The 14,799-nt window shown below is 49.8% G+C and overlaps 1 protein-coding gene across 2 annotated transcripts in view; it reads left to right on the top strand.

Annotated features, from left to right (window-relative positions):
* The window catches only part of LOC306759822 (inaD-like protein), a 41,014-nt gene that overhangs the window by 17,691 nt on the left and 8,524 nt on the right, over window positions 1-14,799 (top strand). For both annotated transcript variants that reach the window (XM_079245563.1, XM_079245564.1), the window contains exons 18-21: window positions 12,923-13,001; window positions 13,077-13,140; window positions 13,532-13,612; window positions 14,580-14,650. In XM_079245563.1, the coding sequence (XP_079101689.1) occupies window positions 12,923-13,001; window positions 13,077-13,140; window positions 13,532-13,612; window positions 14,580-14,650 (295 nt within the window). The remainder of the gene's footprint in view (window positions 1-12,922; window positions 13,002-13,076; window positions 13,141-13,531; window positions 13,613-14,579; window positions 14,651-14,799) is intronic.

The following is a 14,799-nucleotide window of genomic DNA, read 5'->3' on the forward strand; positions in this document are numbered from 1 at the left end:
GTGATGTAGATTATAAAGTTTAATCTGATGTAGATTATGGAGTTTAATCTGATGTACATTATAAAGTTTATTCTGATGTAGATTATAAAGTTTAATCTGATGTCGATTATTAAATTTACTCTGTCGATTATAAAATAATCTGATGTAGATTGCGGAGTTTAATCTGATGTAGATTGTGGAGTTTAATCTGATGTAAATTGTGGAGTTTAATCTGATGTAAATTGTGGAGTTTAATCTGATGTAAATTGTGGAGTTTAATCTGATGTAGATTGTGGAGTTTAATCTGATGTAGGTTGTGGACTTTAATCTCATGTATATTATAAAGTTTAATCTGATGTAGATTATAAAGGTTAATATGATGTAGATTATAAAGTTTAATCTGATGTCGATTATAAAGTTTAATCTGATGTCGATTATAAAATTTACTCTGATGTAGATTATAAAATAATCTGATGTAGATTACAAAATTTAATCTGAAGTTGATTATGGAGTCTAATCTGATGTAGATTTTGGAGTTTAATCTGATGTAGATTATAAAATTTAATCTGTAGATTATAAAGTTTAATCTGATGCAGATTATGGAGTTTAATATGATGTAGATTATGGAGTTTAATCTGATGTAGATTATATACTTTAATCTGATGTAGATTATATACTTTAATCTGATGTAGATTATAAACTTTAATCTGATGTAGATTATGAAGTTTAATCTGATGTAGATTATATAGTTTAATCTCATGTAGATTATAAAGTTTAATGTGATGTAGATTATAAATTTAATCTGATGTAGATTATGGAGTTTAATCTGATGTAGATTATGGAGTTTTATCTGATGTAAATTATGGAGTTTTATGTGATGTATATTATAAGGTTTAATCTGATGTAGATTATAAGGTTTAATCTGATGTAGATTATAAGGTTTAATCTGATGTAGATTATAAGGTTTAATCTGATGTAGATTATAAGGTTTAATCTGATGTAGATTATAAAATGTTATGTAGATTATAAAATTTAATCTGTAGATTATGGAGTTTATTTTGGTGTAGATTGTCGACTTTAATCTGATGTAGATTATAAAGTTTAATCTGATGTAGATTGCGGAGTTTAATCTGATGTAGATTGTGGAGTTTAATCTGATGTAGATTGTGGAGTTTAATCTGATGTAGATTGTGGAGTTTAATCTGATGTAGGTTGTGGACTTCAACCTCATGTATATTATAAAGTTTAATCTCATGTATATTATAAAGTTTAATCTGATGTAGATTATAAAGTTTAATCTGATGTCGATTATAAAGTTTAATCTGATGTCGATTATAAAATTTACTCTGAAGTTGATTATGGAGTCTAATCTGATGTAGATTTTGGAGTTTAATCTGATGTAGATTATAAAATTTAATCTGATGTAGATTATAACGTTTAATCTGATGTAGATTATAACGTTTAATCTGATGTCGATTATAACGTTTAATCTGATGTGGTTTATAAAATAATCTGATGTAGATTATAAAGTTTAATCTGAAGTTGATTATGGAGTCTAATCTGATGTAGATTTGAGATAAATCTGATGTAGATTATAAAATTTAATCTGATGTAGATTATAAAGTTTAATCTGATGTCGATTATAAAATTTACTCTGTGGATTATAAAATAATCTGATGTAGATTATAAAATTTAATCTGAAGTTGATTGAGTCTAATCTGATGTAGATTTTGGAATTTAATCTGATGTAGATTATAATTTAATCTGATGTAGATTATAAAGTTTAATCTGATGTAGATTATGGAGTTTAATCTGATGTAGATTATGGAGTTTAATATGATGTAGATTATGGAGTTTAATCTGATGTAGATTATATACTTTAATCTGATTTAGATTATTAACTTTAATCTGATATAGATTATAAAGTTTAATCTGATGTAGATTATGGAGTTTAATCTCATGTAGATGATAAAGTTTAATACGATGTAGATTATGGAGTCTAATCTGATGTAGATTTTGGATTTTAATCTGATGTAGATTATGGAGTTTAATCTGATGTAATTAGATTGTGGAGTTTAATCCGATATAGATTATGGTGTTTGATCTGATGTAGATTATAAAGTTTAATCCGATGTAGATTATGTAGTTTAATCTGATGTAGATTATAAAGTTTGATCTGATGTACATTACAAAATTAATCTGATGTAGATTATAAAGTTTAATCTGATGTAGATTATGGAGTTTAATCTGATGTAGATTGTGGAGTTTAATATGATGTAGATTATAAACTTTAATCTGATGTAGATTATGGAGTTTAATCTCATGTATATTATAAAGTTTAATCTGATGTAGATTATAAAGTTAAATCTGTTATGGAGTCTAATCTGATATAGATTTTGTAGTTTAATCTGATGTAGATTATAAAGTTTAATATGGTGTAGATTATAAAATTTAATCTGATGTAGATTATAAAGTTTAATCTGATTTAGATTGTATAGTTTAATCTGATGTAGATTATAAAGTTTAAACTGATGTAATTAGATTGTGGAGTTTAATCGGATGTAGATTATGGTGTTTAATCTGATGTAGAATATATCGTTTAATCTGATGTAGATTATAAATGTTAATCTGATGTAATTATAAAGTTTAATCTGATGTAGATTATGGAGTTTAATCTGATGTAGATTGTGGAGTTTAATATAATGTAGATTATGGTGTTTAATCTGATGTAGATTATAAAGTTTAATCTGATTTAGATTGTATAGTTTAATCTGATGTAGATTATAAAGTTTAATCTGATGTAATTAGATTGTGGAGTTTAATCGGATGTAGATTATGGTGTTTAATCTGATGTAGAATATATCGTTTAATCTGATGTAGATTATAAATGTTAATCTGATGTAATTATAAAGTTTAATCTGATGTAGATTATGGAGTTTAATCTGATGTAGATTGTGGACTTTAATCTGATGTAGATTGTGGAGTTGAATCTGATGTAGATAAAGTTTAATCTGATGTAGATTATAAAGTTTAATCTGATGTAGATTATGGAGTTTAATCTGTAGATTGTGGAGTTTAATCTGATGTAGATTGTGGAGTTTAATCTGATGTAGATTGTGGAGTTTAATCTGATGTAGATTGTGGAGTTTAGTCTGTAGGTTATAGAGAATGTAATCTGATTTGGATGATCAAATTAATCGTATCTATCATAGATTATGTTCACTTCATCTAGTTTCTGTGAAGTTTAATCTGACATTATGGGTCTGATGGTCCCCATAAAGCCCGCCGGCTAGGCCCGTCAGAACCACGCTGTTGCACCTTGTTAACTGTTTGAGGTCACAAGCAGAGGTTTGACTGCAGTCACATGACTTCCTGGTTTCTTCTTCTTGGTAGGATAAAAGAAAGACTGCAAGAAGCCCCGCCCCCAATCACACGTTCCTTTTAAATCACATGACCCACAGTATCCAACCAGATACTCTGGATACTTTACTCCTGGTCCTTGATTCTCATCTCCCGACTCCTCATCCCGTCTCCTCATCCAGTCTCCTCATCCCAATTTCTCATCCCATCTCCTCATCCCATCTCCTGATGCCATCTCCTCATCCCAATTTCTCATCCCGACTCCTGATCCCGACTCCTCATCCAGACTCCTCATCCCGTCTCCTCATCCAGACTCCTCATCCCGTCTCCTCATCCCGACTCCTGATCCCGTCTCCTTATCCCAATTTCTCATCCCATCTCCTCATCCCATCTCCTCATCCCGACTCCTCATCCCGTCTCCTCATCCCAATTTCTCATCCCGTCTCCTCATCCCGACTCCTCATCCCGTCTCCTCATCCCGTCTCCTCATCCCGACTCCTGATCCCGTCTCCTCATCCCGACTCCTGATCCCATCTCCTCATCCCAATTTCTCATCCCGACTCCTGATCCAGACTCCTCATCCAGACTCCTCATCCCGTCTCCTCATCCCGTCTCCTTATCCCAATTTCTCATCCCGTCTCCTCATCCCGTCTCCTGATCCCGACTCCCCATCCCGACTCCTGATCCCATCTCCTCATCCCAATTTCTCATCCCGACTCCTGATCCCGTCTCCTTATCCCAATTTCTCATCCCGTCTCCTCATCCCGTCTCCTGATCCCGACTCCTCATCCCGACTCCTGATCCCAATTTCTCATCCCATCTTCTCATCCCGTCTCCTGATCCCGTCTCCTCATCCCGTCTCCTCATCCCAATTTCTTATCCCGTCTCCTGATCCCGACTCCTCATCCAGACTCCTCATCCAGACTCCTGATCCCGTCTCCTCATCCCGACTCCTGATCCCGACTCCTCATCCCGTCTCCTCATCCCGACTCCTCATCCCAATTTCTCATCCCGTCTCCTCATCCCGTCTCCTCATCCCGACTCCTCATCCCAATTTCTCATCCCGTCTCCTCATCCTGACTCCTCATCCCAATTTCTCATCCCGTCTCCTCATCCTGACTCCTCATCCCAATTTCTCATCCCGTCTCCTCATCCCGTCTCCTCATCCCGACTCCTCATCCCGACTCCTCATCCCGACTCCTCATCCCGACTCCTCATCCCGTCTCCTTTTTTTCCTCCCTCCTCTTCCCTTCCCAGCTGTCTTCATCGTCTCATGGCAGACAGATGAAAGGTCTTTAAATCTTCTGGATCCGGACCTCCCATCAGTCTGAGGAGGTGCTGTTAGTGTGATGAGCTGCTCCTCGCCTCCATTAAACGCCGAGTCCTTGAGGAGGTAAATTAGCCAAAGTGTTGTCATTAATACTTCCGCTGCGTTGAATGTCTCGCCGGCGATGGGAGGAGCAGGATCTCCCTCAGATCTGCTGAGGAGGCGCATTGAGGAGGCGTTACGTCATCAGAGGGAGTTTCACACGTTTCATCTGAGACGTATCCTCCTCATCACCTCCTCATCACCTCCTCCTCCTCATCACCTCCTCATCACCCTCATCACCTCCTCATCACCCTCATCTCCTCCTCCTCCTCGTCATCACCGCCTCCTCCTCCTCACCGCCTCCTCCTCCTCCTCATCACCCTCCTCATCTCATCATCACCTCCTCCTCCTCATCACCTCCTCCTCCTCATCACCCTCATCATCTCCTCCTCATCACCTCCTCCTCATCTCCTCCTCATTACCTCATCATCCTCATCATCACCTCCTCATCACCTCCTCACCACCACCTCCTCATCATCACCTCCTCATCCTCCTCCTCATCACCCTCATCATCTCCTCCTCATTACCTCCTCATCCTCATCACCTCCTCCTCCTCATCACCTTCTCACCTCCTCCTCATCATCACCCTCCTCATCATCATCCTCACCTCCTCCTCCTCATCACCCTCATCATCCTCATCATCTCCTCCTCATTACCTCCTCATCATCACCTCCTCACCACCACCTCCTCCTCCTCATCACCTCCTCCTCCTCATCACCTTCTCATCACCTCCTCATCCTCCTCCTCATCACCCTCATCATCTCCTCCTCATTACCTCCTCCTCCTCATCACCTCCTCCTCCTCATCACCTCCTCCTCCTCATCACCCTCCTCATCATCATCACCACCTCCTCCTCATCATCACCACCTCCTCATCATCACCTCCTCATCCTCCTCCTCATCACCCTCATCATCTCCTCCTCATTACCTCCTCATCATCCTCACCTCCTCCTCACCACCACCTCCTCCTCCTCATCACCTAATCATCACCTCCTCCTCATCATCATCTCCTCCTCATTACCTCCTCATCCCCTCATCATCACCTCCTCCTCATCATCACCCTCCTCATCACCACCTCCTCATTATCACCTCCTCCTCATCACCCTCATCTCCTCCTCCTCCTCGTCATCACCGCCTCCTCCTCATCACCGCCTCCTCCTCCTCCTCCTCGTCATCACCGCCTCCTCCTCATCACCGCCTCCTCCTCCTCCTCATCACCCTCCTCATCTCCTCTTCATTACCTCCTCATCATCCTCACCTCCTCCTCCTCATCACCTCCTCCTCCTCATCACCCTCCTCATCATCATCACCACCTCCTCCTCCTCATCATCACCACCTCCTCATCATCACCTCCTCATCCTCCTCCTCATCACCCTCATCATCTCCTCCTCATTACCTCCTCATCATCCTCACCTCCTCCTCACCACCACCTCCTCCTCCTCATCACCTAATCATCACCTCCTCCTCATCATCATCTCCTCCTCATTACCTCCTCATCACCTCATCATCACCTCCTCCTCATCATCACCCTCCTCATCATCACCTCCTCATCATCCTCATCATCTCCTCCTCATCTCCTCCTCATTACCTCATCATCCTCATCATCACCTCCTCATCACCTCCTCATCACCACCTCATCATCTCCTCCTCATTACCTCCTCATCCTCATCACCACCTCCTCCTCATTACCTCCTCATCATCCTCATCATCACCTCCTCATCACCTCCTCACCACCACCTCCTCCTCCTCATCACCTTCTCATCACCTCCTCATCCTCCTCCTCATCACCCTCATCATCTCCTCCTCCTCCTCACCTCCTCCTCCTCATCACCTCCTCCTCATCACCCTCCTCATCATCACCCTCCTCCTCATCCTCCTCATCATCACCACCTCCTCATCCTCCTCCTCATCACCCTCATCATCTCCTCCTCATTACCTCCTCATCATCCTCACCTCCTCCTCACCACCACCTCCTCCTCCTCATCACCTAATCATCACCTCCTCCTCATCATCATCTCCTCCTCATTACCTCCTCATCACCTCATCATCACCTCCTCCTCATCATCACCCTCCTCATCACCACCTCCTCATTATCACCTCCTCCTCATCACCCTCATCTCCTCCTCCTCCTCCTCCTCATCACCGCCTCCTCCTCATCACCCTCCTCATCTCATCATCACCTCCTCCTCCTCATCACCTCCTCCTCCTCATTACCTCATCATCCTCATCATCACCTCCTCATCACCTCCTCACCACCTCCTCATCACCTCCTCATCCTCCTCCTCATCACCCTCATCACCTCCTCATCACCTCCTCATCCTCCTCATCATCACCACCTCCTCATCCTCCTCCTCATCACCCTCATCATCTCCTCCTCATTACCTCCTCATCATCCTCACCTCCTCCTCACCACCACCTCCTCCTCCTCATCACCTAATCATCACCTCCTCCTCATCATCATCTCCTCCTCATTACCTCCTCATCACCTCATCATCACCTCCTCCTCATCATCACCCTCCTCATCACCACCTCCTCATTATCACCTCCTCCTCATCACCCTCCTCATCTCATCATCACCTCCTCCTCCTCATCACCTCCTCCTCCTCATTACCTCATCATCCTCATCATCACCTCCTCATCACCTCCTCACCACCTCCTCATCACCTCCTCATCCTCCTCCTCATCACCCTCATCACCTCCTCATCACCTCCTCATCCTCCTCCTCATCACCCTCATCATCTCCTCCTCATCACGCTCATCACCTCCTCCTCCTCATCACCCTCCTCCTCATCATCTCCTCTTCATTACCTCCTCATCATCCTCATCTCCTCCTCATTACCTCATCATCCTCATCATCACCTCCTCATCACCTCCTCACCACCACCTCCTCCTCCTCATCACCACCTCCTCATTACCTCCTCATCCTCATCACCTCCTCCTCCTCATCACCTTCTCACCTCCTCCTCCTCATCTCCTCCTCATCATCCTCATCATCTCCTCCTCATTACCTCCTCATCATCCTCATCATCACCTCCTCATCACCTCCTCACCACCACCTCCTCCTCCTCATCATCTCCTCCTCATTACCTCATCATCACCTCCTCATCACCTCCTCACCACCACCTCCTCCTCCTCATCACCTCCTCCTCCTCATCACCTTCTCACCTCCTCCTCATCACCCTCCTCATCATCATCACCACCTCCTCCTCATCAGCTTCTCACCTCCTCCTCATCACCCTCCTCATCATCATCACCACCTCCTCCTCATCATCACCACCTCCTCATCATCACCTCCTCATCCTCCTCCTCATCACCCTCATCATCTCCTCCTCATTACCTCCTCATCATCCTCACCTCCTCCTCACCACCACCTCCTCCTCCTCATCACCTAATCATCACCTCCTCCTCATCATCATCTCCTCCTCATTACCTCCTCATCACCTCATCATCACCTCCTCCTCATCATCACCCTCCTCATCACCACCTCCTCATTATCACCTCCTCCTCATCACCCTCCTCATCTCATCATCTCCTCCTCATCACGCTCATCATCACCACCTCCTCCTCATCTCCTCCTCATTACCTCCTCATCATCCTCATCATCACCTCATCACCTCCTCACCACCACCTCCTCCTCCTCATCACCTCCTCCTCCTCACCACCTCCTCCTCCTCTCCTCCTCATCACCACCTCCTCATCATCACCTCCTCATCACCACCTCCTCATCATCACCTCCTCATCATCACCTCCTCATCCTCCTCCTCATCACCCTCCTCATCTCCTCACCACCTCCTCATCATCACCTCCTCATCACCTCCTCCTCATCATCATCTCATCACCCTCACCACCCACCTCCTCCTCCTCCTCATCACCTCCTCATTACCTCCTCATCATCCTCACCTCCTCCTCCTCATCACCTTCTCACCTCCTCCTCATCACCCTCCTCCTCATCATCACCACCTCCTCATCATCACCTCCTCATCCTCCTCCTCATCACCCTCATCATCTCCTCCTCATTACCTCCTCATCATCCTCACCTCCTCCTCACCACCACCTCCTCCTCCTCATCACCTAATCATCACCTCCTCCTCCTCATCATCTCCTCCTCATTACCTCCTCATCACCTCATCACCTCCTCCTCATCACCTCCTCCTCATTATCACCTCCTCCTCATCACCCTCATCATCTCCTTCTCATCATCTCCTCCTCATCACGCTCATCATCACCTCCTCCTCCTCATCACCACCTCCTCCTCATCTCCTCCTCATTACCTCCTCATCATCCTCATCACCTCCTCACCACCACCTCCTCCTCCTCATCACCTCCTCCTCCTCACCACCACCTCCTCCTCCTCTCCTCCTCATCATCACCACCTCCTCCCCTCCTCATCATCACCCTCCTCATCTCCTCACCACCTCCTCATCATCACCTCCTCATCACCTCCTCCTCCTCATCACCTCCTCATCACCACCTCCTCATCATCACCTCCTCATCATCACCTCCTCATCCTCCTCCTCATCACCCTCCTCATCTCCTCACCACCTCCTCATCATCACCTCCTCATCACCTCCTCCTCATCATCATCTCATCACCCTCACCACCCACCTCCTCCTCCTCCTCATCACCTCCTCATTACCTCCTCATCATCCTCACCTCCTCCTCCTCATCACCTTCTCACCTCCTCCTCATCACCCTCCTCCTCATCATCACCACCTCCTCATCATCACCTCCTCATCCTCCTCCTCATCACCCTCATCATCTCCTCCTCATTACCTCCTCATCATCCTCACCTCCTCCTCACCACCACCTCCTCCTCCTCATCACCTAATCATCACCTCCTCCTCCTCATCATCTCCTCCTCATTACCTCCTCATCACCTCATCACCTCCTCCTCATCACCTCCTCCTCATTATCACCTCCTCCTCATCACCCTCATCATCTCCTTCTCATCATCTCCTCCTCATCACGCTCATCATCACCTCCTCCTCCTCATCACCACCTCCTCCTCATCTCCTCCTCATTACCTCCTCATCATCCTCATCACCTCCTCACCACCACCTCCTCCTCCTCATCACCTCCTCCTCCTCACCACCACCTCCTCCTCCTCTCCTCCTCATCATCACCACCTCCTCCCCTCCTCATCATCACCCTCCTCATCTCCTCACCACCTCCTCATCATCACCTCCTCATCACCTCCTCCTCCTCATCATCTCCTCATCACCCTCACCACCCACCTCCTCCTCCTCCTCATCACCTCCTCATCAACTCCTCCTCATTTCCACCCTGATCAGCCTTGTTTCCTTCTAGAAGCTGCAGAGATGGAGGTTAAACCCACCAACCAGTTGGATGCGGTTCGGTCCGGTTCATCTCGGTGCGGTCTGGTTCATCTCGGTGCGGTCCGGTTCATCTCGGTGCGCTGCGGTCCGGTTCATCTCGGTGCGGTGCGGTCCGGTTCATCTCGGTGCGGTCTGGTTCATCTCGGTGCGGTCCGGTTCATCTCGGTGCGGTCCGGTTCATCTCGGTGCGGTGCGGTCCGGTTCATCTCGGTGCGGTCTGGTTCATCTCGGTGCGGTCCGGTTCATCTCGGTGCGCTGCGGTCCGGTTCATCTCGGTGCGGTGCGGTCCGGTTCATCTCGGTGCGCTGCGGTCCGGTTCATCTCGGTGCGGTGCGGTCCGGTTCATCTCGGTGCGCTGCGGTCCGGTTCATCTCGGTGCGCTGCGGTCCGGTTCATCTCGGTGCGCTGCGGTCCGGTTCATCTCGGTGCGGTGCGGTCCGGTTCATCTCGGTGCGCTGCGGTCCGGTTCATCTCGGTGCGGTGCGGTCCGGTTCATCTCGGTGCGCTGCGGTCCGGTTCATCTCGGTGCGGTCCGGTTCATCTCGGTGCGGTCCGGTTCATCTCGGTGCGGTCCGGTTCATCTCGGTGCGGTCCGGTTCATCTCGGTGCGCTGCGGTCCGGTTCATCTCGGTGCGCTGCGGTCCGGTTCATCTCGGTGCGCTGCGGTCCGGTTCATCTCGGTGCGGTGCGGTCCGGTTCATCTCGGTGCGCTGCGGTCCGGTTCATCTCGGTGCGGTCCGGTTCATCTCGGTGCGGTGCGGTTCATCTCGGTGCGGTGCGGTTCATCTCGGTGCGGTCCGGTTCATCTCGGTGCGCTGCGGTCCGGTTCATCTCGGTGCGGTCCGGTTCATCTCGGTGCGGTCCGGTTCATCTCGGTGCGGTCCGGTTCATCTCGGTGCGGTGCGGTTCATCTCGGTGCGGTCCGGTTCATCTCGGTGCGCTGCGGTCCGGTTCATCTCGGTGCGGTCCGGTTCATCTCGGTGCGGTCCGGTTCATCTCGGTGCGGTCCGGTTCATCTCGGTGCGGTGCGGTTCATCTCGGTGCGGTCCGGTTCATCTCGGTGCGCTGCGGTCCGGTTCATCTCGGTGCGGTCCGGTTCATCTCGGTGCGGTGCGGTTCATCTCGGTGCGGTCCGGTTCATCTCGGTGCGCTGCGGTCCGGTTCATCTCGGTGCGGTCCGGTTCATCTCGGTGCGGTCCGGTTCATCTCGGTGCGCTGCGGTCCGGTTCATCTCGGTGCGGTCCGGTTCATCTCGGTGCGGTCCGGTTCATCTCGGTGCGCTGCGGTCCGGTTCATCTCGGTGCGGTCCGGTTCATCTCGGTGCGCTGCGGTCCGGTTCATCTCGGTGCGCTGCGGTCCGGTTCATCTCGGTGCGGTGCGGTCCGGTTCATCTCGGTGCGGTCCGGTTCATCTCGGTGCGGTGCGGTCCGGTTCATCTCGGTGCGGTGCGGTCCGGTTCATCTCGGTGCGGTCCGGTTCATCTCGGTGCGGTCCGGTTCATCTCGGTGCGGTCCGGTTCATCTCGGTGCGCTGCGGTCCGGTTCATCTCGGTGCGGTGCGGTTCATCTCGGTGCGGTGCGGTCCGGTTCATCTCGGTGCGGTGCGGTCCGGTTCATCTCGGTGCGGTGCGGTCCGGTCCGGTTCATCTCGGTGCGGTGCGGTCCGGTTCATCTCGGTGCGGTCCGGTTCATCTCGGTGCGGTGCGGTCCGGTTCATCTCGGTGCGGTGCGGTCCGGTTCATCTCGGTGCGCTGCGGTCCGGTTCATCTCGGTGCGGTCCGGTTCATCTCGGTGCGGTGCGGTCCGGTCCGGGACAGGGTACGTCACGTTACGGCTGCTGTGGAAGGAAGAAGAGGTTTATTGACCCATCCTGACCCGACCCGATCCAGAACTGCTGTTGTAAACTTTAGTGACTTTGTGGGAAGGAGTTCTGGTCGGGTCGGGTTCTGGGACAGAAACCAGTTCCTTAGCGCCGCTGCCATGCTGAGATGACATGTCAATACGCCCAGTCAGGAGTCCAGAACCAGAACCTGGGCCAGGGTCCAAATTCCTGCTGAAGTTCACCGGGTCGGTCCGGCACCATCAGAACCTCTGTTTGGGTTCACACTCAGCTTGTCTTCATTTCTGTTGATCCAAACTCGTTTGTGTTCCAGGGTTCTGGTGTCGGATCAGTCCTCCTCCAGGAGCTTCATGATGAGGAGGAGCTGATCCTGGATGGAGGTCCTCCTCGCTACACCTCCTCCCACCACCTCCCGTTGGAGGAGAGCCGGGAGATGGCTGTGGATGAGAAGGAGGAGGAGGAGGAGGAGGAGGAGGAGGAGGAGGAGGAGGAGGAGGAGAGTTCCTTCTCCAGGAAGCTTCCTCCATCTGGGGAGGAGTGGAAGTTCCAGCCTGGAGGAGCAGAGGAGGTGAGCTGGTTCTGGCTTGGTTTCCTGGTTCCATCCCAGTTTCCTGGTTCTGATCCAGTTTCCTGGTTCCGGCCCGGTTTCCTGGTTCCATCCCAGTTTCCTGGTTCTGATCCAGTTTCCTGGTTCTGATCCAGTTTCCTGGTTCCATCCCAGTTTCCTGGTTCTGATCCAGTTTCCTGGTTCTGATCCAGTTTCCTGGTTCCATCCCAGTTTCCTGGTTCTGATCCAGTTTCCTGGTTCCATCCCAGTTTCCTGGTTCTGATCCAGTTTCCTGGTTCTGATCCAGTTTCCTGGTTCCATCCCAGTTTCCTGGTTCTGATCCAGTTTCCTGGTTCCATCCCAGTTTCCTGGTTCTGATCCAGTTTCCTGGTTCTGATCCAGTTTCCTGGTTCCATCCCAGTTTCCTGGTTCTGATCCAGTTTCCTGGTTCCGGCCCGGTGTTTTGCTTCTGACGTCTGGTTTGTCCTACCAGGTGAGGAGCAGGTCGGTTCAGGAGGACCGGCAGAGATCGGACCGGGACAGCATTGTGTCTGTGGGAAACCAGGTTCTAGGTGAGTAACTGACCCGGGTCCGAACTGTCGTTGAGTTGATCAGAACCAGAACTCTCACAGCTGATGCGTTCACAGGACATCTGGACTCCAGAGACTCTGAAGCTGTCTCCGAGCTGACCCTGACTGATACCGATACCGAGTCAGTACCTTTTCATCCTGTTAGTGAATGTTTGGGTCGGCTGGTTCTGTTTGAAAGGTTCTGTAACCCAGGTAGAACATCATCTTCATCTTCGTTATTTGCCAGAATTAGCCAGAACTTGACCCAGCTCTGATCTACCGGGTCAGAACAAAAACCCAGAAATATGAGGTTCTGGATCCGGTTACGAGGGAGGATGTTCTGACCCAATCCTCAGACGGTTCTGCTGGTTTAAGTTGATGATGATGAAGGTCTTCCTCCCTGACCCGCTTCCATCTTGGTCCTCTGGCGCCCTCATGTGGTTTTCCAATGAGGCACCAGATGACAAAGGTTCTGGACCGGTTCTTTTGGTTCTGACTGAAAATTCAGAAATGAATGTTTTCTTCCTATTGAGGTCCATCAGGGCGGTTGCCATAGTGAGGAAGAAGAGGCGGAGCCAAGGAGGAGCCTTTCTGCCAATCAGAGGAGTCCACAGGTAGAAGACCAGCTTCCCTGGTCCGGTTCTGGCCTGGTCCGGTTCGGGCCTGGTCCCTTTCGGGCCTGGTCCGGTTCTGGCCTGGTCCGGTTCGGGCCTGGTCCCTTTCGGGCCTGGTCCGGTTCGGGCCTGGTCCGGTTCGGGCCTGGTCCCTTTCGGGCCTGGTCCGGTTCTGGCCTGGTCCGGTTCGGGCCTGGTCCCTTTCGGGCCTGGTCCCTTTCGGGCCTGGTCCGGTTCGGGCCTGGTCCCTTTCGGGCCTGGTCCCTTTCGGGCCTGGTCCGGTTCGGGCCTGGTCCGGTTCTGGCCTGGTCCGGTCAGCATAGAAATTCTTTAAGATTTTATTTTTGTTTTTTGTTTTATTTTTGCACAGAACCGGTAAAAGTTCAGATCTGATGGAAAATCTGTTCTGATGAATGATTTACGGGGGGGGGAGGACTGGGGGCATAGCGGGGGGAGGACTGGGGGCATAGCGGGGGGAGGACTGGGGGCATAGCGGGGGGGGGGGGACTGGGGGCATAGCGGGGGGAGGGAGGACTGGGGGCATAGCGGGGGGAGGACTGGGGGCATAGCGGGGGGGGGGGACTGGGGGCATAGCGGGGGGAGGGAGGACTGGGGGCATAGCGGGGGGGGGGGAACGCGGGCATAGCGGGGGGGGGGGAGGACTGGGGGCATAGCGGGGGGAGGACTGGGGGCATAGCGGGGGGAGGACTGGGGGCATAGCGGGGGGAGGACTGGGGGCATAGCGGGGGGGGGACTGGGGGCATAGCGGGGGGGGGGACTGGGGACTAAGTTCTCCAACTTTCCAACAAATACAGCTAAACTAAGTGTTGAAGTTCTCCTTGAAGAGCTGAGTCTTCAGCTGGGTCTGAAAGTAGACAGGGACTCTGCAGAGCGGACAGAGTTTGGGAGATCATTAGGAATAATGTGGGAATAATGTGGGAATAATGGCAACTATAACTGTTTGCAGTGAGCTTCCTAAGAGAGAGGAGGGGGAGGGAGAAGAAACTCCTGCCTTCAGCCACTGGGGACCTCCCCGCAGGTGAGACACACCTGAGAACAGATGCTGTAAAGAACCTTCTGTGTTTTTTCTCTCCAACTAACATGTAAAGAACCGGATTCCTTCAGCTGGTTATCCGAGGTCTTGAACCTCCACCTGGTCCAGGTCCAGCTGGATGGAGAGAGTGTGT

The sequence above is a fragment of the Telmatherina bonti genome (genome assembly GCF_933228915.1).
Source record: "Telmatherina bonti genome assembly, chromosome: 8".
Classification (NCBI taxonomy): domain Eukaryota; kingdom Metazoa; phylum Chordata; class Actinopteri; order Atheriniformes; family Telmatherinidae; genus Telmatherina; species Telmatherina bonti.